Genomic DNA, 24,894 nt, shown 5'->3' with positions numbered 1-24,894 from the left:
TATAAATTAGCTAGCAAACTGTACTAGCCTGACTGGATTATTTAAACATCTTAAAGGCAAAAAAGGATAAGTTGGCCAAAGCTGTGGGACAGACTAACAAAGCCAGGACTACCCAGGCCAGGTTTGCTCTCAGTCCTGTTCCAAGATCCACAAACAGTGTTGTTCCTTCACTTTGGTTAACATTGCTGTGGTGGAACTGAGAGCATCTGTAGGGAAACATTAAATAATTGGGATTTCTGTTCTTTAAACAGTAAACAGAAGGAAAGTAGAAACATTTCAAAAATAGCACAAAATAATGAATATGTAATAAAAATGCTGAAAGAACTTATGGAAGAACTGCAGAGATAGAAATTTCTATCTCTTAGACAAAATACATAACCACTGGATCTTGTATTGATGACATAGAAATGCCTTTATTTTGTACAAAAAAAATACGGAATTTATATAATTTTAAATAATTTGCCATCAGTATTTAAACTTCTAAACTTAGAACCATTATTTGATGTTGTTTGCTATGAAGCATTGAAAAATAACAGTACAATGTCATAAACAAGTTTATACAAACATAATGAGGATATTTTTCAAGTAAAGCCCAACAGCTAAAGAAAATTAAAATGAGTCATTTCAGTTGTATTTGATTAGGACATCATTCTATCACTGAATAAAGCTTAATGAAAACAGTTTCTAGACATTTATTGAAATTATACATTCTCACATCAAATATGAGACTCTGTTGAATTGAAGAAAAATAAAAATTAACTGTGAGAGTAGCACACAGTCCTATCAATTCTTTTCAAAGCAGTCTTGTCCTCCAACAAAAAAGAAAAACATTTTTGTGCAGCACAGGACAGCCTTGGGACAGCTCATTATAGAACAAGCTGTGAGCTTGTGGGTCACACTGTGCTCCTGCACAGTCCTTTAGTCTTCATCCTCATTTGTGCTGCAGAGAAAAAGCAATGGGTTTGGCTTGGGAGACACCTCCAAGAAATTTCCCTTCCCAGCAGCATCTTCTGAAAATCTGTCAGGCTTGGGTACAGGGCTTTCTTCTTGTTCCTGTGAAATGCAGCCTGCAGTAGCCAATCCTTCAGGCTGCTCTGAAAGTCTCATTGCAGAGTGGATTTGCATTTCTAATTCTTCCACCAGTTTTCCAGGAGGAGTTGGAGACTGGAAGGCAACCTTTGATTTTCCATCACCGCCCTCCATCGAAGTGCCGGTGCCCTGCCTTAATCCATTACAGTCAATAAGTGGAGCTGTCCTCTCCTCCTGGAGCCTGCCTTGGAAAGAATTTATTTCCCCATCCTCGCTGGTCGAGGACTCCTGCTCATCTGAATCAGAGCCTTCTGTCTCAGATGATGAAGTGCTGCTGGATTCTTCAGAGTCACTTGTCTCCGACTCGGAGCAAAGCAGCTGTTGCTTGGAAACTGTGCCAGCAGCTTTTAACGCCTTCTCTTCCTCCTGTACCAGCACTGCTGCTGCTTCCAGCTCCTCCAGCTCCAGCCCCATGTGGGACTTGCTGAGCGTGGTTTTCTGCAAGGACTCACAGAGTGCAGCCAACTTTTTTGCCCTTTAACAAAGAACAAGATATGTTATTGAACCTGACAAACAGAACTTTCCCATTTGATAACAAGAACATGAATCTTAAACATTTTTTCTGTTTGCTTAGTATGCAAACGACTTTCTTCTTCAATCCTGATTGTAAAAGTCAATGTTACAAGAGGAAAAAAAATAAATCAGACGGATTCATAATTACAATTATTTAGGGTAACTTTTCCCACAAGGTTAGACAACAGCCCACTGAAAGGCTTTGAGGACACCTTCCTGAAAGATCCTGCTGCTGGATGCTTCAGCAGGGCACAGCAAGGGAGAAGAGATTTCAGAACAAAGCTTTTCAGGTTTGCTGTCTTTAACAGCCACATTCTGCAAGCACAGGGCTGGCTGGCTGAAGTTTATGTGCAGCAAAATCATTTTGGTCGCCTACCCTCCCAGATATATCTGTGAAAAGCATATGAACCAAGAGAATAGGGCTGATTAGTGACCCATGCTCCTCCTCTCCCACCCAGCCTGGTGCACACGAGCACAGGAGGGGTTCAGTAACTCTGGCTGCAGATGTACTTCACCCTTCACTTGGAATTCAGCTGAAATATAATTCAGCAGGAGTAACCATTTAGATAAATGCCCTAATAAAGCAGACACACCACATTGGCTTCAAATCTCGGGTCCAGCCCCATCCATTTCCTCGAGTGCTGGAAGCCAGCACGTGCTTTACCAGAAAAGGGCACCATGGATTTATAAATAGAGACTGGACAGTAAGAGAGGGGAAAATGGGTATAAAAACCCAAACATACATCCTGTTTCTTGTTGTGGAGTTTTGCCTCAGACTATCAATCAGCTTTTCACCACTTCCTGCAGCAGCAGGTCTGCTATAAATCCTGCAGTAACTGACTGGGTTTCATTTCCTCTGCCAGAGCTGTGAACCTGCAGGCATGACACACTGACACTGGAGCAGGGAGCTGGGGATGTAATACACAGCTCCTGTGAGGCACAAGTTAAAGTGCTTGTTCTCTCACTTGAATGATTTTAAAGATCTTTATATTCTATTTCCCAGGGGGCATAATTACTCAGTATAACATAGATGCTTCCACTTTATTTTTTTTTTTTTTTTTTCCTCCTAAAGGAATTGTATTTTTTAAATGGGGGAAGGGAAATTCAGTGCAGCTTCTTCCATGTTTTACAGACAGTGTAATATTTAAATGCTTTAAAAACTTGGAATAAAACACACTAGACTTCCTTAGTTCAACCCACAGACTAGGAAACTGAGAAATAACTTTCCCAGAAGTAAAGCAACAGAAAACAATTTACATTTCTAGAATTTTCAAATCTAAAGCTAAGAATTAAATGCAACATAAAAGCAGTAGGTCGTTTTTGCCTAAAGCAGTAAGTTGTTTTTTTAACTCTTGGCCACATCAGATATTTGATGTCCCTGTTCATTGCAGGAGGGTTGGACTAGGTGGCCTTTACAGGTCCCTTCCAACCCCAAATATTCTGACTCTACAAAAAGCCTCATTTCAAATGCTTCTTCCCAACTTTCACTCTGCTCATCCAGAATCTACAGAACTCAACTTTGCAATATGACACAAATTCAAAACTGTCACCTCTTAACAATTTTACACAAACCCAAAAAACTCCACTCCCCAACTCTGCAATTTTGTATTTAAAAAAAACCAAAACAACAAAGAACACTTAAAGAACAGGGTTGTTTCTTTTCTGCCCTGTGCAACTAAGAGAATTACAATTAGCCATCAGTTCATCTCCTTTAAGGAAATTATCTAATTTGAAAGAGAGCCAAGTTTCAGGAGTGCATTTCACATCAGCCTTAAGAAAAGGTGGCAGAACTCCCTGGACAAAAAAAATGAGGCACACAGACTAAAAATCAGCATGGAAATGCTTTCAAAAGAAGGTGGCTCTCTGAGCTGATGGTTTCCCCAAGGTGAAAGATAAGCAACAATTCAGGAAAACAAAAATGAGACACCTGAAATGAGATCTTGTGTAGAGAGACCTGAAGTAAACAGGCCCTGCTGTTTCCAAAATCTTTGGAGTAGTGTTTGAGAGGTTAGACAGCAAATACTTTAATTTTTCAAGTATGATTAATGGAATCCATGATTACTTTAAGACATGCTCATTCAGCATGCACATTTGTGGTAATGATATCTTATTATTATGGTAATAGTGTTCTTACATAAACATGCATAATAGGTTTTAAAGGTGCTACACATGATAATTATTAGTTATCACAATGTCAGTTGCTTAAGGAAAATGTTTAATTACAGGTTAAACTGATCAGATGCATGTTTTGTTTAATGCATAGCTTTGAGGAACAGATAAGAGAAGCATCTCGGGGCTTGTCCATGTAGTCTGGAATTAAAATTCCAAGACAGAACTACAGTAAATCCTTGTCTAGGCACAGGAGAGTTTCTTCAGGTGCTAGAAGAAGAAAAAAAGTCTTGTTCTACAGATCTTAGACTATAAAGGAGTAAAAATGGGCTGAAAAGAACAAAGAATCAAAGGAGATTTTGCAAATAAAGGGAGATGGATAGAACTCTGAGAAAAATAAAAGAGGATTATGGCAACAGGAAGGGGAAATCATTAGAGGTTTACAGCAAAGCCACCTGTAGCAGCATGAGGAGAAGAGATGGTGATGGGACTGACTGCAGGACTGGGACTGAGTGACAACCAGGGTGGGAGCAGAGCAGGACACAACTCCAGGTAAAGCCAAATTCCTACAAGCTCCAGTTCTGCGTGTTCCAGGGAGTACAGAGAGCACCAGCATCTGAAGAGTCAAGATAGCTGTTATCTCTAGAACATAGAGCTATGAGGAAAAAGTCTCACTGCAGACAGACATCAGGGATTTGATTGTTTCCAAGGAAGATTTCACATAAGCTGGTAGGGAAGACAAAAAACAACCCAGTCACTGACAGTAAAAAACAAATGCAGGACTTGGGTGGGGAGCACATCCAGCCACAAAATCCTCATTTTTCCCAAATGATGAAGAAAAAAATAAATATGCTTTTGTACACTATGTCCATCAGTAAGCACTACATAAGAAAAATGTTTTAAGAAAGAGTGTTAATAGCTCAGACCTTCCCATCTGCCTGGCAGTTCCCTTAATGCAGCACTCTTGTTTTAGCAGTTATGTTAAAAAGACCAAACAACTCAAAGAGAGGTTGAAAATATTAAAATCAGCAGTCTGCTCCTCATTCTGAATGGTGGTGGCACTGCATACTCAATCATGGCAGGGGAATTATAGATCTAAAACACTCTGCAGATTATTTGCAAACATGGGAGTGAATGTCACTGCCCAGCACAGCTGTGGCTGGCCCTGGATCCAAGGCCAGGCTGGATACTGGGGTTTGGAGCATCCTGGGACAGTGGAAGGTTAAACTGGCTGAAACTGGCTGATCTTTAAGGTCCCTTCCAACCCAAACCATCCCATGGCTCCATCAGAGATTGACATCGGCAGCACAGCATCCCAAAGCTGGAGTCAGTAACATCCTGCTGTGGAACAGAAAGTGACTCTTCCTGCACAGGCACAAGCTCCAGCTTGCTTTTGTTTTTGTAAACAATAGAAAGATTATTTCTACTGGCCCATCAATTTGGCTTTGCATTCACAGATGTATACCAACATCCCCTGTTCTGAAGTTCTGTGTAAACAAGGTGTAAGACATAGCAAAACCCAGCAGAGTCTCCCTGCTATCTCCCCTGGCTCAGTCCTGGCCAAGTGACAGCTCAGAGCTGCCAGGGCACATCAAGCTGCTCCTGCCCCAGCCCAGCTGGAAAGGAAGCAAGCACAGGACCCTCAGTATCACAAACACAGACAGCAGCTCTGCTGGCCAGCCTGGTGTGTGAATGGGACCTAACTCATCTTGGAATTAACTAAAAATTACATTGCTCACACGTGGTTAGGACCCACTCAGTGTTCCAGTGGGAATCAGCGCTCCATGCTGGCAGGACTCAGCTCACAGGGCTGCTGAGCCCTGTTTGAGAGTGTGGAACACTTTACATTAATTACTTTAAGCCTTGCAGGCAAGATAAACAAGTCTCAGAGCAGCAGAGTCGTCAAGCGCAGACGTGCCCTGGGCCGGCTACGAGCGGGGCTGTGTCCCTGCCAGCAGCCAGCCCTGCTGGGCCTGCAGCTCCTCAGGATGCAGCCAAACACAAACCAGCAGCCTGCTGTGCCACTCAGCAGGGCTGACACACACACAAAGGGCACTTATTTAACTTATCTCCACTCAGCAGGAGCTCTGGACACACAGGATCCATCTCGCAGTAAAGCTGCTGCATTAAGCACAAGGCTTCCTGTCTGTTGCATCACAAGAGCCTTAATTTTATATCTTTAACATACAAGTTACCAAGTTTAAAGAGAAAGCATCAGGCTATATTTACATTACCTTTCTCTACAAGGCCTAGCAAAACTCAGGCTTAGGAGAGAAAGTTTCACAGACAGCCTCTTTCTCTGATAAAACAGATAAGATACCAAGCAATACAACCAGACCAGTAACCCCACTTTAAATGTGTTCCAAATTACATACCTGGCAGCACTGCTTACAATTTCCCACAATTATTCATTTAGCCAGAGGCACTGCAAGTATTAAGACAGTTCTAGAGTTAATATTATCTCAGACATCACCAGATATTATCCCAGAGTCTCAGCAGTTCAGATACAGAGAGTGTGCAAATTTACTATCTGCGAGACATTGAAATGCCAGTTAAACTACAATGAAGAATGAAATTTTCTCCTTGCCACCAGACTGGCTGAGGACAGGCTGCAATAGGACATCACTGGTGTTTCTGCAGGGTCTGTCACCAGTGAACAAAAGGGCACCTGCAAAGGGACAGGCTCTCCACACCCTTCAGGTGGTCACATTTTCCCCTGCCCAAGGATTCCATCCATCACTGTCTTCCTGCCCAAGCCTTATTTGCCTACACATCAGGGGTATGAAGAGACATTGTTCAATGTCCAGTCTCCAGATAATGCTAACTGAACTCCCCATGGAACTCTGTCACAATCCTTTTGGAAATTCATATCCCTGTGGTAGTTAAGTCCAAATTCTCTTAAAGCAGGACGATCAGCAAGTTACAGCCAAACACAAAAGCAGAAGATAAGTGAGCTCATACAAGAACAACACAGTTGGCAGAGCACTTGACTAGTCCATCAAGAAGAAAATAAATGGTTCTTTGCCCTAAAATTCAGATGCAGTTTCTATCTAATACCAAACAGCTACTGGAGCAACCAGACTGGTGATTTTGGGGAAACCTTTAAGCTGGTAGCTGAGATCACCCTGGTCACTGATCAGCACATTCTGAGAGATAGGGGGGGAGGATAAAGCAGAGGAAAGGCACATTCTCAAATGGCTGTGACAGAACTTAAACTTCAGGGGTTTAGCCCAAAAGCAGCAGAATTCCTTCAGAAAGGCAACTAACAATGAGAAACATCCCTCCACACCTGATACACATTTTGAGGCAGCTTGGAAAAAAGATTGAATTCTTATGATACAGAATTGACAGACAATTTGATTTTAATAAAATATTCAAGACATGAAAGAGTCTAGGTTTGATCAGCTCTGACTGGTAAGACACAGGAGCAATAATGATGATGGTGTTGAATACTAAAGCAGAATTCATTAATGCAGAAACAGCTCGAGTCAACAGGCACAAAATTGCATAAATGGTCCAACAATGAGGTTAGATCACAAAACCCCTCCAGTTCAGGAAAAGAACCCTTACAAATGGACATTTAGGTGCAATAATAAGAAACTCATCACACTAAAGGCACCATCCATTTGCCCAAACCACTCTTTAAAAAGTCATGGGTTACAAAAGGACTTGGGCCTCAGAATCTGCCTGGAGACATGAGAGTAAGGCTCAATTACATCTTTTAGAGTGTGTTTTATAGCATCTCACATATTTCACCATTTATTATTTCACTTTCAAGGTTATTTATAATGAGTGCTTCAATTATACACTAGTCAGTGACCTCCAATCACAGTGAAATAGCTTTGAAAAAGCCAGTTCAAGATCAAGGAACAAAAATACTCCAAAGAAGTTCCAAAGGAAATTCTGAGCAGAGAGTAATCTTGGTGTTAATAGTGCCATCCACTTTGCCTGGCATGCACACTGCTGTATTATAGACCATGACAACAACTAACTTTACACTGTTTTTATTGCTAAAGTACCTCACTGCAATCTGTGCACAGATTTTATTTCATCCATATCTGGGAACAAACTATTCAGGTTAAAACTTAAAGCACAATACTACCATGAAGTTTAAGGCATGAACTGAAAAATACACACAGCACCTTAACAAAAATGGCAGCAAAAGAGCAGAAGAGCACAGAAAATATTTTATAATCCTCACAAAGATGAATAAGTAACTTCTACTAAATTTCTTTCTAGCCTTTATTAGCTGGTTAGCTCATCATACCCTACCTGGCTTAGAAGATCTGAAAGAATCACAGAAGAGGTCATACAATTAACAGAGATAAAAACAAACAGCACCATCCAACAGTTTCATGTGCTCAGTTTATTATACACTTTTATAGTAAGAGGGAGAAGCCATAAATTACTCCATTAAAATCTCATTAGCTCTGATCAATGAGTACAGAAGATAATGGAAGAATGTTAGTAAAAGAATAACAGGACCATTTTCTTCAGAACTTAGGTAAAAATTGACCTAAACTTTAACTAATCTTCTACCTTATCTGCAACAAAAGACAGATGAGACTAAACACAACAGCAAAACCACAACATTTGTTCACAGGAATTAGTCCTGGATTAATCACTGTTTTCATGGGAAAGAAACAAAGCGTCTCCCCAACACAAAGACTACATAATTTCTAAACTTTGAATCGGTACTCAAAAAAAAACGTGCTCAGTCTGTGCACTTTTATGAAACTGCAGGTAGGAATTCATGCTGTCTCTGAAGATGATGGACTCTGATTTTTAGCCTAAATAACTTAGACTTACACAGTCACACTGTCCATGTCCACACTGACTGTTAATAATTTCCTTTCTAACAACTCCTGGAAACAGCAGGCAACTTCATCAAATTTAAGAGCAACTACAATTTAAAGATCTTTGAATTCTTACATATTTCATGAAAATAAGCAGAGGGATGAATAATGAGCCTCCTGGGACAAGGCTGGCAGGACACAGCTATTGTGTCTTGCCTTGGTGGGAGGCCAGGGCAGGCACCCACCAGCCAGCTGATCCTGCTAATTCCAGCTCTGGATACACATCGTGCCTGGTGGAGGTGTCCAAGGATGTGGGGAAGGGACAAGAGCACAAGGCTTGGGTTGGGAATTTTATAAAGTCTTTTTTTTCCTCCTTTCCTCAGACACCAGACAAAGGAGAGACTGGAAAAGCATTCCCTGCACAGCAAATCTTCACTGCAGGAAAATCACACTGAAAAATGAATGCTGGGTTCAAAAAATGCATCTCCCTGTGAGCAAGATGCCCCTGCTTCAAATGGAGAGGAGCAGAAAAAGCAGAAATGCAGCTCCAAGAGACTACTCCGGACATGAGAACCTCCCTTCTGTGCAGGTGACAAAACACAGCCCTGCCCCATAAACAAGGGCTGATGGGGAGAATCCAGCTGGCTTAAGGGGAACATAAAATGCTTTAATCTTGGAATCCTGGCTTTCAAAGGGCATTAGGTGGATTCTGAAACCAAGAGAGTGATGTACTTGCACTGCAATCCAACTGGCAGTCTTGTAAACATGAACTGCTATCTACATAGCTTAAAGTATTACAGTTTGTTAACCATAAATCAAATATAAAACATAGCACCATCGTTTCAATTTAAGTGACTTCTTTTATGTTAGTAAGTCTGAATGTTTCAAGTGACTTTCCCCCCATATTTATTCTGAAATTCCACAGTGCTTCTTTCATAATGAATCTAAATACTGCATGAGCTGAACTTCACATTTATAAATATTTAAAAAAAAGATGAAGCTTTCCAATATAACATCTTACTTTCATTACTTGGTCTTTTTGATAAGTTGAAACCAAACAGATCATGGATTATAAAAGAAATCAAGTACAGCTTACTTATGTAGATGATATTATGAAAATATTCGTAAGAGAAAACAGACTTGGAATTAATACTGGACTATAAAAAGAAACTGAAGAGTATTTATATGTTTTAAGAATAGTTTAATGGAGCTCTGTTGCCAAAATAGCTCCAGTAAGTTGCAGCCAGTCCAAACATCTAATAATGGCACAGCTTCCAAAGTCATATAGGATAAACACAAATAATGAAAGATGAATAGATAACTCACCACAAAACAGATGCAGAGAGAGATTTTATAAACTGACAGTAATACTGGCTGTGTTACAGAAATGGAACACTGACAACTGTTCTGCATTAGCCCCTCTCCCTCAAGTTTCTTTGCTGCCATTACCTAGAACTTGGTCATCCCAACACTGCTGGTGATGCAGGAGAAAGCTCTTCTCATGCTGCAAATCAGACAATTTGTGTCACAGCATGGGAGCAAAAAGTACTCACACAGCAGGGCAGAAAATGTGAATTTTAGTGACAGGATAATGCTAGCAAAGTCCTGTATTACAAAAATAACAATGGCAGGGAACAGGCTTAAAGGCACAATTACAAACATTACTCCAACGTGATCCTACCCCTTTACCAAACAACACAGTGGGAGTGATCAGAGTTCAGCTCTTCCACTGCTCCATCACTGTGACTGACACCTGAACACTTGAAGCGAAAACACCACCTGCAGCCCTCTCAGTCCATTCTCAACTCACAGTTTGAACAGGAAAAGACACCAAACCCTGCAAACTCCTGGCAGGAAGGCAGATGTTTGCAGGGGCCTGAGGTGAACAGCCTGCTCTCAACTCTTGCCACATCCCCTGTTGTGTTTGGGCAACTGTTCCCAGCTGCTCTGGGGCACCACTGAACAAGGGGGGATGGCTTAAAACTGCAGCAGGGTCCAGTTAGATTAGATGTAAGAACAGTTTTTAACAAACAGGATGATAAAACACTGGAAAAGGTTGCCCAGGGAAGCTGTGGCTGTCCCATCCTGGAAATACTCAAGGCCATGTTGGACAGGGCTTGGAGTAACCTGACTGAGTTGAAGATGTCCCAGCTCACTGCAGGAGGGTTGGACTGGATGGTGTAAAGGTCCCTCCCAAACCAAACTGTTCTAGGATATTATGATCATGCCTCATAGAAATTATTGTTATTATTATTATTGTTGTCAAGCTGGCTGCTGAGCAGGTTGGAAACAAAGCAGGAAGATGTTCCCAGCCTGGAGCTCAGCTTCCCCCTTGGACCAGAGCTGCACGTTCCACCTACCCAGAAAAGCAAGGACTGCACGAGCTCATCCTTCCCCTCATCAAACCAGAAATCCACACAGCTGAGCTGTGCTGCCTGAAAAGACATGACACAGATCACTGACCCTTCTGCAGGCACACAGGAACTGCCTGCCAACAACTTTGGAAAATCAAAGCAGTAGCCTGAGGGGGCAAAAAAATGACTTTCTTCTTTTGCCTTCTCTGCCCACAGCAAGGCACATTCAGACACAGCCTGAAGGAATCTGAGCTATAGAAAAGTGATGGAATAAATAAGAAAAAACAACAGAGGGCAGGAGAGCAAAAACATCAAAGAAAACTGCAGCTAGCAGCTGGAAGGAGAGATTAAATCCCTTGTTAAAAATCCATGTTTTACAGGGCTTGCTAAAACATACATGAGGGGGAATTTCTGGTATTATACACACCTGTCTATCACCTTTCTGAGCCCTAAGGGCAGTGTTTTGCCTCAAGGCTCTTAAATCAGTGTAGTAGATTAGTTGGGTATTGTTATTTACAAGTGCTCTGTGTGCACCTCCTGCTTTTCAGACACCTGAAATGACAGCTCAGGCATTAAACAAGATGCAGGACCTAAGGAGAGGCACTGGCAGCAAACAAACAAATTGTTTTAAAAACACTGAAAGAGGAGGCACACAGAATGTACCTACAAATTATTAGTTACCGTTTTCAAATGCAAGAACTGTGATCTAAGGTGTATGAGCAGATGACTTGGGATGAAAATAAATAAATTTGGGGGTTCTACCAACAGTCAACACACTCTTTGATAAACTGGTAAAGTCCCACCTAAGTTTTAAGGAAAATGATGGCATTTCCTGCTTTAGTAGCATAATAAATGGCTCAGAATCTCTAATACTTTCTGTATCAGACCCAGAGCCCAGGTTTGAACCAAAAGGTATTTATCTGAGCTGTGCAATTTTGATAGAAACAAGTAAGAGTATACAGAATTACCCAACAACACAGGAAGAATGAGTCAATTACTTTTCACTAGGAAAATGTGAAAATTTATTGCTGTCTGAATTTTTCCTGTTCAAATACACCATGTGGTTTTGTTTTTTTTTTTTACACAACTCAATGGCTAAAACCTGAAATCTCTGTCCCACCATACTTGTAGACAAGTCCTAACCAACCTTTAATTTTCTTACCAATTTATTTGATGCCTTGGCTTAACAGGTCACTCAGACATTTACATTCATGAAGTATTTCCCCCCTTAATCCTCTCCAGTTTTCAACATCTTTTTGAACAAGCACTAGAACCAGTGTTTTAACACAGTCTTACAAATGATGCATTTTAAGGTCATGCCACTTCCTTCTTCTCAATGATACTCCTCTGCTTCTTCAGCTGAAGTGCACTCACCCTCTCACCTGCTCAGGTTCAAACTGTTCTCAAGCATGACCCAACCTATTTTTCTGATGCTGTTGCCCTCAACTGACTTTTATTCTCTAATCCATAACTGTGCTCTACAAGCTTTTACTGAATGTGTCATTTTAGACTCACTTGTATTAAAATGCACATTGTTCAAATAAGCACTTATGGCAACTGTAAGGCAGCTTATGCAATTCATTTTATACCTTTAAATAAATAACAATGCCACAAAAAATTCTAGCAGGAGGCATTATGTATTTTCTTACAGATTTTTTAAATATGCATTAAATTAATCTCAAAGACCATGTGAAGTAGCCACTCATTATTGGTAAGAGCAGCTGGGACAGCTCAAAGTTAATTCAGCACTCCAGGCCACCAAGGAAGTGAATGGGAGGCAAACCCAGCACAGCATGAGTACTCCAAGCAGGCAGCAAACAGTGCTGCACACTGAACTGCCTGCCAGCAGCAGTAATGCCAGCTTGTAAAACCTGCTAAGAAGGAATTACAATAATTGGGGATTGTAGTCATGAGCTACAGTAATTGGGGATTGTAGTCCTGAGCTACTGCAGAAGTCCTGACAGGACAGTCAGGGTGCAGCCTGAGAAACCCCAGCTGCCTCACCATGTCCCAGGTGTGACACCAGCAGCACCAAGGTTTTGGGGTTTGTGCTTGTACCTGCATGGCTCTTAAAGAAGCAGAACAGCAAAGGAAAGAATAGCCTTCAAATTAAAAATCTTCAAAATAGGAGGTTTTTTGTTTTGCAGGGAGTGGGGGCAGAGAATTATGTGGCTTCAGTGCATCCACAATGTCATTAAAAAGTTATTGTCAGAAATATAATCCTCTCACTGCAAAACAGATCAAAATAGATCAAATAAAGGGGTTTTGTGATGGGGTTGTTACAATACCTGGTAAGTGATCACAACTGGCTACACAGAACATAAGCTAGAAACACACACTAATGGCAAAGCTGCTTTCAAAGCAGCACCATGAAAGCAATTTGTCTTTTCTCTGCACCACACCCTGAAAACTGGAGTTTTAATCAAACCTGAAACTACTGCAGCCTCCACTAACCTAAGGCTGACATGGGCAGCAATAAGGTAAAGTCAAACCCAAACCCAGGCAGAGCAGGGAGCAGCTGCCCATGACCCTCTACCACAGAGAAACACAACACCATGAGGGGCATTTTCCCCAACTGGATGAAGTGCTTTAAACGTGCTGTACAAATCAGATTAATCCCACAGAGCCAAGAGGCAGGATTTTCATCCAGAATATATTACTGCCTATGCCTTTGTTCTTTGGAATCACTGCTGCTGGATCCAGGAGGTTAACAGCTGAAAATTAGCATATTCCTCTAACATTTGAGAATGCTTTAAAGCACCAACTCATTTTTATTATGTGTTAACATATTCCCTCTTCCCCCCATTGCAAATCAAAAATTTAATAAACTATCATTAGCAGTGCATTTGAAAATGTTTTAGGACAGTTTTGTTCCTGAATGCTACCTGAACTCAGTATTTTCTCTGTGGAGGTGCTGAGGCTACAGGAGTAACTCCATTCACTCTTTTAGTAGGACAGTCCTGAGTTTCAAATGTTACAATTAAACCCTCCCTAGGAACAGGAAAATGCCATAAAAGTGAAACAGGACTTGATGAGTATGGGCAGGTTTAGATGGGAGGCCAGGCTGGAGCACCCTGGGATGGTGGAAGGTGTCCCTTTAATGTCCCTTCAGCCCAAACCATTCTATGAACCTATGAGTATCAACCCTACAAGCAGCAAAAAAGCAAATACCAAAAGACTTTTGAAAGCCTGGCTTGTGTCTTTTCAAGTATTTTGAGCTTTTCAAAACCCCAAAACACTAAAGAAAACAAAAATGCCAAGAAGAAACAGCTGCAAAAATGGCACAATCAAGATCTTTTCTACACACTTTGAAACATTTTTCAAAGTTTTCCAGCTTTTAGCAAATAATAACCAAATCAAATTTCTTCAGTTTGCAGATAAATGATCCATTTCACAAATTTTAATGTGCCATCAGAATGTATGTTAAAATTATATTTAGATTCATTGAAAGATCATATTTGACTACAGAAGTTTAAAGATGTTTATATGTTACAAAGTATTTTCCCAAATCTAGCAAAAGACTGAGGTAAAACCAATGCAATGGACTGAAACTACAATACTTAAAGCTGAGTTCTTGTTCTTCACTCCCTTGTGCACTTTAGGATGTGACACAGGCAGTAAAAATCCTGTATTCCAAATTTTTTTTTTTTTTTCTCAAAGTCCTGGACTCATTCATGCCTTTGCAGCATCAGGCCTTAACACTTTAGGGCAACATTACACTGTATTGATTAAACAAGGGATTCAGGAAACCTGGGGAAAAGAGAAAAGGGCCTGAACAGTCACAGTGGATCTCATCACCTCCGTGACATGCTGTGAATGTAATTAATCCTACATTTATTTAGGAGAAATTCACATCCTACACATCAAGCAGCAACTCCCTGCTGGCTTCAGGCTGGGTAATTACAGTGCAACAAGGACGAGGCTTCGATTGTAAGGAAGAGATGAAAAGGAAAACAGACCTATGAGGCCAACCCACCTTTCAGGGGCTGTCTCACCTGCAAACCAGGAGAAGCAAATATGACATGCTCAGGAATGTCTGATTTTAATTTAGTTAGTTCCAATGAAGACAGCAGCTTTTACAGAGACTGTATAGATGCCACCAGGAATCCTGGTTTTCACTTTAAATCAAGGAGTCCATGCTGGAACTGGCACGTTACACCTACAGTCACCAAAATTAGCAATATTACATTTGTCTCAGGGTGCAGAGCACGTATTTGTGAAGGATAACAAAGAAGTTGCAGATACAGTTCCACAGAACACAGCAAGGCAATTTAACAGCTCAGGTGTCTTCACTCACAGCTCTCCTTCACTGCACGTGTTGAAGCTACTACAAAATACAACACAAACAATGATCTTTATAATCTTATGGTAAGTCAAAAAGTAGAAAAACATATATGGGATCCGACCTTCTTCTGCACACACCAGATCCATGAAACTGTGAGAAGAAACAGCTGTACAACAGAAGGCTGGATGGATGAGTAACCTGGTCTTGTGGAAGTGTCCCTGCCCATGGCAAAGGGCTGTCAGTGGATGATCTTCACAGTCCCTTCCAATCCAAACCACTCTGTGATTCTATCCTTCGAGCACTAAACCCTGGAAAACTGCCAGCAACACTCACAGCTTCACCTCCAATTCAGGAACACAGACAATACACATTTACAAATAGTAAAATGGCACACATTTAAAGCTAAATATGCATGTAAATATTTGGTAAAAATACTTGAAATTGCCATGGGATGGAGCTATTCCCTTAAGCAGGGTGCAGAATTGCCTGTACTGCCTGCCTGGCCAAGGACTTGAGAAAGCTGTTCAGCCTCCCACTCCTGTCATGGCCAGCAGGCACACATGTACAACAGCAGCCAAAACCCACCCTGTGAATAGAGCCTGGCACAAAGGGGAACACAAACACTGGAGAAAGACAGCAGGCCACACAAAGGAACCTCAGCACAGCAGGGGACAGTGGGTAAACCTTCTGACTTTTCTAAAGGACACAGCTCCTGTGGGGTCACAGACAGACTCCTGACAAAGGAGGAAAAGCTCTCCTGCAGTAAATGCACACCTGGATTGCCCTGGTCTCAGCTGCCCAAACTGCAGCCATTAACTGACCAGTGGTTTCCCCCAAAATCCTTCTCTCCCTCATCCCCTTCTGCTTAAAGGAAGGTGTGAAAGACTGAGAAAACCCCAGACTTAGAACACCAATTCAGTTCTGATTTCACCTCAGAGGGGCTGCCATATGTATCAGAGCAGCTTGTAAAAGCTCGGACCTAAAGAACAAAAGCATGCAAACCAGGCAAATTAAATTTAATTTTATTATGGAAATGAAAGCAATAACAGAAGTGACAGCAGGGTGGATGATAAGCTCACTTAGCAGGGGGATCAAATGAAGTGATGACATGTCATTATGACCTCAGGGGTTAAAGATGCAATTTTCCATCTGGCTGCATCTGGCTTTTCAACAGAAATGTTGACACCACCTGCTGAGATTTACCACAAGCTGCCTCCATAGGTCTTTGTCAAGCTTTTGTTACCCAGGTTAACATTTACTTTTCCCTCTTTTCTGATGAGTTTGGCTGAGCAACACGCTCCCTTTCTTCAAGACCTAACAGCACTTAAAAGGATTTACATGCCAGTTTACACAGTGGATGGAATTATTAATTGTTACTTCACAAGCAGCTTGAAGGGAAATTCTAGGAACCTAGAGCAGGTAAAAACTAGCTTTAAGATAGCAAGCAGAAAAATGAAATTTTAAGCTACACTTGCTAATATCTTCTATTGTCTAAGACATTTGGGAATGTACTTTTCTCTTAGTAACGGGCATTTGAATAAAGAAATTTAGTAATTTTTCTGGGAGGAAAAAAAAAATCTAAAAAAATCCTTAGAATTCCAAACCTAGCTTGAAGTCCCCATCCTCAACTGACTATTAGCCACCTGTGTGTGTTTTATTCAACATGTTCATCATTTCCAATTCTGGATACACTGTGCTTAAAATAAATCAGCTTTTGCCAGCCCAGTGACACATTCAGTTATTCATCTAATTTACCCACAGCCAAACTATGATCTCAAAGCAAATTTGTAATCAGCTATTGACACACTGCTGGCTGTAAGGATTTTGCATCCACATGCAATATTTATAAAAGTCAGTACCTACCAGGGGTGTTTCTCTTCATCTGAAATGGGACTGTGTGCTCTCTTTCACTGGACATATCCATTATGGTTTAGCCTGTGCCAAACTTCCTTCCTAAACCCAGAGATCTGTGCCAGCACAGGTGAGCTGAAGAGCTTGTTTCCAGCTGCCTTTAAAGTGCCCAGATTCTTCACTAAAAAGAACCTACAGTCTGTTTTAACTGTTAAAAAAGAGGCCCTAACCTCTGCCAGGAGTTTGTTGCCTACAAACAAAGGAAAGAGGAGCAGAAAAGGAAAACCCTCCATGGATTTTGAGAGTACCCTCAGGCACAAAAAGACAGGAGGAAACAGAGGCAAAGGAAGTTAATGAAGCCTGTATGAAGCAAATAAGAGCTAAGAAACAAAACAGGGGAAGCATCCAGACTGACTGGTGATGGAAATAACTGTAACACTGAAAGACCACCACAATAATATATATAAACACCTTCCCCTCCCAAAACTCTTACACCACAACAGCAATTATAGAATCACAGAATGGTTTGGGTGGGAAGGGACCTTAAAGCTCATCTCAATCCACCTCCCTGCCATGGACAGGGACACATTCCAGCATCCCAGGGTCCTCCAAACCCCAGTGTCCAACCTGGCCTTGGACACTTCCAGGGATCCAGGGACAGCCACAGCTTCTCTGGGAAACTGTGCCAGTGCTTCAGAGGGAATTAACAGAGGGATGCCACAACTTTCTTCCCCTGCAAGGGAAGATGTACCACCCTCCTCTCCAGGTGCCTCACCTTGGGGAGCTGGGACCCCTGCCTTGAACAGACAAATCATCACCCTGTCACAGTATGTCCTGAATGACAAATGAGCTTAGCTGTTCCCTTCAACATAAAGGAACAAAACCAAGTGTTCCCAATCCCTCTGCACTTGCTGAACTTCAAACACTGCTGAACTGCACAGCAATGACTGCAGCATATGCTTAAATGCTGTCCTGATTCAGGCCTAAAAATAGGACTGGGTTCTGCAGCTCCTCTCTCTCTCTTGCTCTCCTAATGACAGACAGCCATTGTGCCATGTCACTCTGACAATAAGATAGCTTAATTGCCCCCTTTCCAGCAGCTGTCAGTTCTGCTTAACTGGGACATAATGTGAGAGTCTGGGAGGAAATGTGTTAATCTATCAGTCACTTATAGCTACTGTGCATTTTCCTGGGCTGGATTTAAAGAAAACTGGGTTTTATGACTGACTTGCTAGACATTATATTCATTGATATGGGCAGCAAAGGTATTACTGCTTAATGACTCATTTCTTTGTGAAAGACCCATGAAATAACTTTCTCCTTTATTTACTGCACTTCTCCTACTCAACTTCAAGCTGAATTTCCCCATACTTGGTGAATTTCCTACACATTTAAGGTGTGGTTGGAAAAGACCTCCTCAAACATGACAGTGTAAAATGAACTGGCTGTTTCAGGAATCAAGCAGGACTGATCAAAAGGTTTGGAAACACCTATAATTGTTTAAGTATTTTATATATTGTTACCTATATGAACAAAGTCACTGAAAGCACACAGAATAAAAATAAACATCTATAAGCCATTATGAACAGTTATGAATTGAAGGTCTTTAATTCAAGAAGTACTGCTAAGGTTACACCTAAACATAAGAGCCTGTGCAGGCTGTCTCAATTCTGTCTCATTCCCCCTTCTGACCACAATTATTACCAACTTCCCTCTATATCCCCTTCACTGTCTTGTGCACTTTGGATATTTTATCTCCCACAATCTCTTGTTAAGTACAATGACTATTTTAGCTACTGGTTTAGTAGCTGCATTGCTGTACTAACAAATAAGACAATGACATTTTTTGTGTGTATATTAGTCATGCCTGTTCCAACTCACACCTTTTGTGGACTTTCAGAGAAGGCTGTGAAGATATAAAAAGGAAGGAAAAATAATACAAAAGCTGTAGGAAAAACAGAGTAAATCTGACAAGAACAATATAAAGCTTAGTAAGATTTGAACATGCAGCTTGCTTTAATCATTTAATCCACTTCCCACTGTTTTCCTACTGATACTTTTGGTTTTAAGCCATTTAAGCATGCTGGTATTCCAACCAGTCTGGCTGAGAACTACCCAAAACTCTGGAAATAAGCCATGCTGACTCCATTAAAAGAACACAGGTGAGACACAGAAGTGCAGGGGTTTTGTCTGGAGGTGGCAGAATCCCTCTTTCCTCTCAAGCAGTGGAAGCCAAAGCTTCCCACAGTGCCAGGGAGAGCTGCAGGAGCACAGAGCACATGGGGATTTGTGACACTTGTTCTGGTGTTAATAATCAATTGGTGCAACTGCTACAGCCCATAAATCAATGTTCCATGCAGCTGGGAATGCTTTGCATGTGCTGTCAGTTTTGAACTGGAAGCTCCTTTCAACCTTTATTCTGAAGTTACATAAGTGCTGCATAAACATTTCTCTTCCTGAGAAAGATCACAATGGAATCAGAGTTCCCCTGAAGTTGTTTTTCCTCCAAAACCCTTATTAGTGAAAATCCACAGTTTTATTTAAAATCCAATTCCTCCCTCCTTTCTCCAATGGTGTGACTATATTAAAAACATGCACTGAATGTCTTTGCTTCTGTATCAAGAGCTGCTGGACAGACAGTCACTAAATTAAAAAACTGATCATATTCCCACATATAGCAGACAGAATTTATTTTACTGGTATTTGTTCACAGATGAGGAATGCTAAAAGCATCTCCTACACCAGTAACTACTGAAGAACTTACTTGACTTTCTGGATCCAGATGCAATAGTCTGTAATGAAGAGATCATTAAGGATGTAGGCAGGGTCACTCTCCATAAAAATTTTGTGAATGTCCAACAAACACTTCAGAACTGCAGCTTTCCCTGGAAACAGATTTTTGTTTTTGTGATTCACAAGAAATCCTAACAGATCATCTTTATCACCTCACACCTGAGGGTTTAATAACCACAGCATCTACCACCTTGGAAAGTGGGGCTGATTCCCAGGCTGGGAACAGCAGCACTGTAACAGTGTCCTTCAGCCTGCACATCCCTGGGGATGGGGAGCCTCTGCATCCAGCAGGAATCTCTGCAAGAGCAGAGCCTGCAGGCCCAGCCATGTGCAGCCCCTTCCTCCAGCTTCTCCCAGCTCTGCTGCCCCAAACTTTGGCACAGACAGGCAGGGCACTGCATTTAAAAGGAAAATTAAGCTGAAAAGTAGCTCACAAGTAACAAGGAGTTATGCCCCATCATCTCTCTCAAGAGGAGCATTTTTCTCTTTATGCCTACACAAATACCAGTGCTGGAAATAAACACACAGCTCACAGCAGGGCCAAGCACATGGAATTGTTAAGGGGCAAGGTAATGATGATCTAACAGCACACCAGGCCTGGAATTAGGGAGAACTTTACCCACTTCTGCTAGTCACAGAATAGTTTGGCAAAATGAAAAATAAAAAAACTCACTTCAGGTTCAAGAAGGAGCCATTTGACACACAGTCAATAAATATAGTAAAACATTAAAAATGTGTTCTCACTCCACAACAGAAAACTTTCTGCTGTCAGTTTGACTCTTCCTCCATATGAAACATTGCAATTAGCTGGAATTTCCTCCCTTAGTTTTCAGATGACAGTTGCTAAAGGGTTAAGTGCTGGAACACTAAAAAAAAAAAATTATTTTCACCATTTAATGGTGGGGAAGAAAACCCACATTCAAATGAAAACAGCCACCACTGCAAATGGAATCTAATAACCCTCTCCCAAGAGGCTGGCTCCTCCTAGGCTATGAAACCTGAACAGGGATGAAATTACATTTTACAGATTTAGAGGAAAGGGGGAAAAAAAAAAAAAAAACAGGAAACAAAAAAGATCAGAACTCCCCCTGCTGTTCAAGCACAAAATTTGTTTGTAAGTAATTCCATGCTGAAAAAATACAGCCAGAGAATGAAAGTTAAGGGTGAGGAAAATGGTAATAAGAAGAGCAAAAAGTCATGGCAAACAGAACAGAAAAAACCCACTGGTTTTGGAAACCAAATCAGCAAAGAAATAATCCTAAAACCTCAAATAAAACTCATAACTTTTGAATTGTATCTCCATCAATGCTTGTCAAACATCACTATTTTGACTAAAAAGAAGTGTGCTCTTTTACAAAGAAATGATGTGTGGAATTAAAATTTTGCTGATTTTTTTCAGGTTCCAGCTGTCAAGCTGTCAGCCAAAACAATTTCCAACATCCACTCCTGTTACTCATCTGCCAAGTAATAATGTACATCAGTGTATGTTACACTAATTCACAACTAAAAATGTCTTTCTGCATAAATTAAAAGTTTTGGATTATAGTAGCTTAATGAGCTTCTAATGAGAGGCTGCAAATCTTGCCAAATTTGAAACAGGGAATCCTGCATCAGGCAAAGCATCAAATGTCTGCCTTTAGAACATGGGCCCATAGGATTCAACAGTTCTTGCACAGTTACAGCTCTGCATTCTACTGATCAATAAATAAACTGCTTTTTATGTGCACATACTACTTCCTGATTATTCAAAAAACCCCACTAATTTTGTTTAAAAGGTAAAGAAGCTTCCAATGTATGTAACAGGAAATTCAGAGTGTGCCTGCAGATCACTGGATCCTTCTGGAGCTCCTTGCTGAGAGATCTGCCAGACAACAGCCTGAAACCTGAATTGTACAGATTCAGAAATTCAGTCCTCTTTCCATTCAAAACTACTCAAAATGAGGATAGAATTTGACCCCAGCTCTGTACGTGCCATTTGATATGATAATCTGATTTTACACCACCATGAAATTCTACCAGCTTTCATCTTGTGGAATTTGTATTCCAAATAATGTGTATTTGGAAGGAAAGTTTAAGTCATATATCTCTATTTTACATTCTTTTTCCCTACAGACTTCTATGTGTTTTCCCATACATTCAAGAACTCTGTTACTATTGTTTCTTTTTAATAGAACAGTATTCTGAGACAAGAGAAAAACTCTACAAACTCTTAAATTAAAACATCCTGGAAATAACTTACCCAGCCAGGCAATATTTCACTGGATCACTGAATGTTCACTGGAACACCATTTTCCATTGTGACATTAAAAGAAAAGCAAGTTTCTTACCTCTCCTGTACTGTCCTCCTCAGAAAAAACCCCATAGGCTGTCAGCACTGCATCACTGCAATTTTGTTATCAGAATTTTCTTTTTCACACTTATGAACAGCAACATAAGGCAGTGCAGATAAGTGAGGAGGGACAGCATCCATCTTCCCCTCAAAACTTCACTCCCTGACTGTTATAATGTCAATGGGATTTTCAATCAGCAACAGTTTTTGGCAGTAGTAAAGATTAATATTGCCATTTGTGTGGGTTTTCAATCCTGCAATTCACAAGCATTTAAAATAAACCACTGAAGCACTGCTTCTCAGTGATCCTTCTGTCCAAAAAATAAATGAAATGCTTTTCTCAAAGAAGTAACTCATGCAAAATAGAGAAGCCAAGGTATAAAGTTGGTTGTGTTCAACTGCCAGTCCCTAAACACTCACCCAGCTGCAGAATCATGACTGTGTCACTGAAGGCACGTGTCACCAGCCCAAAGTGCCTGTACAGGGGATAGCACAGCACTCTTCTTCCAAAAGATACCAGGACATCATGGATGCTGGAGAAACTCTGTGTGCATCAGTGAAAAATCTGAATTAGTCTGTGTGCTTGTTTTCCTTTAAGGAAAAAAGTCATAGCATATTAGGGGAAAAAAAAGAAAAAGCACATTTTGACTTATTATGCTTCTAAAAATCTGTATTTGAACAGATACGGAAATGTACATGTTAAATAGAAACAAGACACTGCACATGGAGTTTGCATGGCAAGATAACAGAAGTCCTGTACATTTTAGTGGTTTGGGATTAAAAAAAAACGTAGAGAACATGGGAAGAAAAAAAATCTCACTCAAGATTCTGCCATCCTTTAGATTAAAGCAATAAATTACATCTGTTCCACATTATTATATATATTAAGGAGAAGCTATAAAAGGCCTTTTAAAAGTAAAGAAAAATTAAATCCACATGATATTAACCAAATACATGTGTACATATAAGATCTTTAAAAATGATACATGACTCTACTTCTCATGAAAATTCTAGATATTCAAGACAGGGATAAATATACCTGCCTGGGGAGAACAGTTCATTGTCCTCCTTCATGAGTGAGGAACACTTCTAATTTACTCAGGCCAGAAGCATTAAGGAGTTATTAAAGACTTTCTTAAGAGTGATTTTCCTTCCAGCTTTCACTTTTCAAGACAAAATGCTCCATTTATTAATTAATTTTAAAAAAAACCCTATTTCATCTTGAACTCTCAATCTATTAAAATTCATAAAAGCACTTTGCTGACAGCCAGCATTTCTTAGGATTCTGTGACTACCTCAAGCCATTGTTCATTTTAATTGGTCACCAGCAAGCATTTAAATCATTTATGGTTTGTGATTTAATATTTAGAGGCTAAGGTGTGTACATGCCATGGCCAGCAAAATGTCAGCTTGAACAAACCAGAGCTGAGGCAATTTTTTCTGTACAGAATGATAAAAACTCCCAGCCCTAATGGTTTGTCTAACAGAGATAGTTACTAACAGCTTGGTACCAGGATTGTGAGTTTTCTAGGTGTGAAATACACTGTTGGCACAGGCTGCACCAAGAACTGCTCTATCATAGGGTAACCACATGCACAAAATGCCTTCTCTATGTTAGATCATGGATCTGGGGGAAAAAAAAAAAAAAATCATGAAAAAAGGCAACCAAGGGCATTTTAACTTGCCCTTTGCAACCTGCTACTGCAGAACTCAAAATAAAAGAAAACCTGTTGTCACAGGACAAGTTATAACTGAATGTAAAAGGCTGAAGGACTGGATCCAAAAACCCTGTCCAGTTTCAGTTTTGAGCCTGCAAAGTGAGACTTGGCTCAGCCATTTCAGGACTGAGCTGGGAGAGTCCTTTTCACCTTCCTTCATTTTAAGAATTAATGGATTTCAGGCCAGGTCAAGTCCTTCCCACCTCCAGCTCAGTAAAAACTTCTTGGCACAGGCCTGGGTGCTTTCAGTGAATAATCTGCATGTGGAGAGAATGGAATTCAGGGTTTCCTCAGATCTCTGCTGGTTCCAAAGGGTGAGCAGCAACTAAACCAGAAATTTAATGGTGAACCAGGGACATGGTTTAATGGTGAACACGGTGATTGTGCTGGTAATGGCTGGACCTGAGGATCCTAAAGGTCTTTTCCAACCTTATCATTTCAAGAGTAAGGCTGAAGAGGACAGCTAAAGCAACGTGTGCCCAGTAACTTCTGGAGCCCAGAAATCAATTACTGATACCATTAAAAACAGGATATACAATTAATTAATCTTCAATACTGAAAAAGCAAACTTGGCACAGAAACAACACAAAACACTAAAAAAACTCCAAGTAATCCAGCAAAAAACACAACACAAATTTACTTTTACCTTACCTCCAGCCAGCACAACGTTGCACTCAGTTTCCTGATGTTCCAAGACGATTCAACCTGATTTTAAGAGGAGACAGTAAAACAAGAATTATCTAATCCAACACTGCTGGCAAACTATTTAAGATAACATTCTGGCAGCAACATAAGAACCTTTGTGAATAAGAAGCAGTAATTACATTATGTGTATTGAAATGGCCACAGGACAGTATTAAAAATTATATTGCAATGCAGATGTTGAATAACTGAGTTCATTTCCATAACAGGACAATCTAGTCCATGCACAAAATCTTTATTTTTGTACTGCTGTTTTATTTTAAAAGGTATTTTACTGGAATGCACAAAGCAACAAAGCCTTGAATCAACAAAAGCCAAACTCAAATGCCTTGTTTCATGAAAATAGCTCAAGACT

At 40.6% G+C, this 24,894-nt stretch overlaps 1 protein-coding gene across 2 annotated transcripts in view; it reads right to left on the bottom strand.

Moving 5' to 3' along the window:
• Positions 1 to 388: 388 nt before the first annotated feature.
• Positions 389 to 24,894, bottom strand: part of SHQ1 (SHQ1, H/ACA ribonucleoprotein assembly factor) — a 37,797-nt gene continuing 13,291 nt past the window's right edge. For both annotated transcript variants that reach the window (XM_056501848.1, XM_056501847.1), the window contains exons 9-12: positions 24,489 to 24,542; positions 22,540 to 22,663; positions 19,762 to 19,882; positions 389 to 1,564 (exon numbers count right to left, since the gene is read on the bottom strand). In XM_056501848.1, coding sequence (XP_056357823.1) covers positions 919 to 1,564; positions 19,762 to 19,882; positions 22,540 to 22,663; positions 24,489 to 24,542 — 945 coding nt within the window. In that variant the 3' untranslated portion in view covers positions 389 to 918. The remainder of the gene's footprint in view (positions 1,565 to 19,761; positions 19,883 to 22,539; positions 22,664 to 24,488; positions 24,543 to 24,894) is intronic.

The sequence above is a fragment of the Oenanthe melanoleuca genome, chromosome 12, assembly GCF_029582105.1.
Source record: "Oenanthe melanoleuca isolate GR-GAL-2019-014 chromosome 12, OMel1.0, whole genome shotgun sequence".
NCBI classification, from domain to species: Eukaryota; Metazoa; Chordata; class Aves; order Passeriformes; family Muscicapidae; genus Oenanthe; species Oenanthe melanoleuca.
Note: the sequence above shows the minus strand (reverse complement) of the source record. Positions and strands in the feature narration are given on the sequence as shown.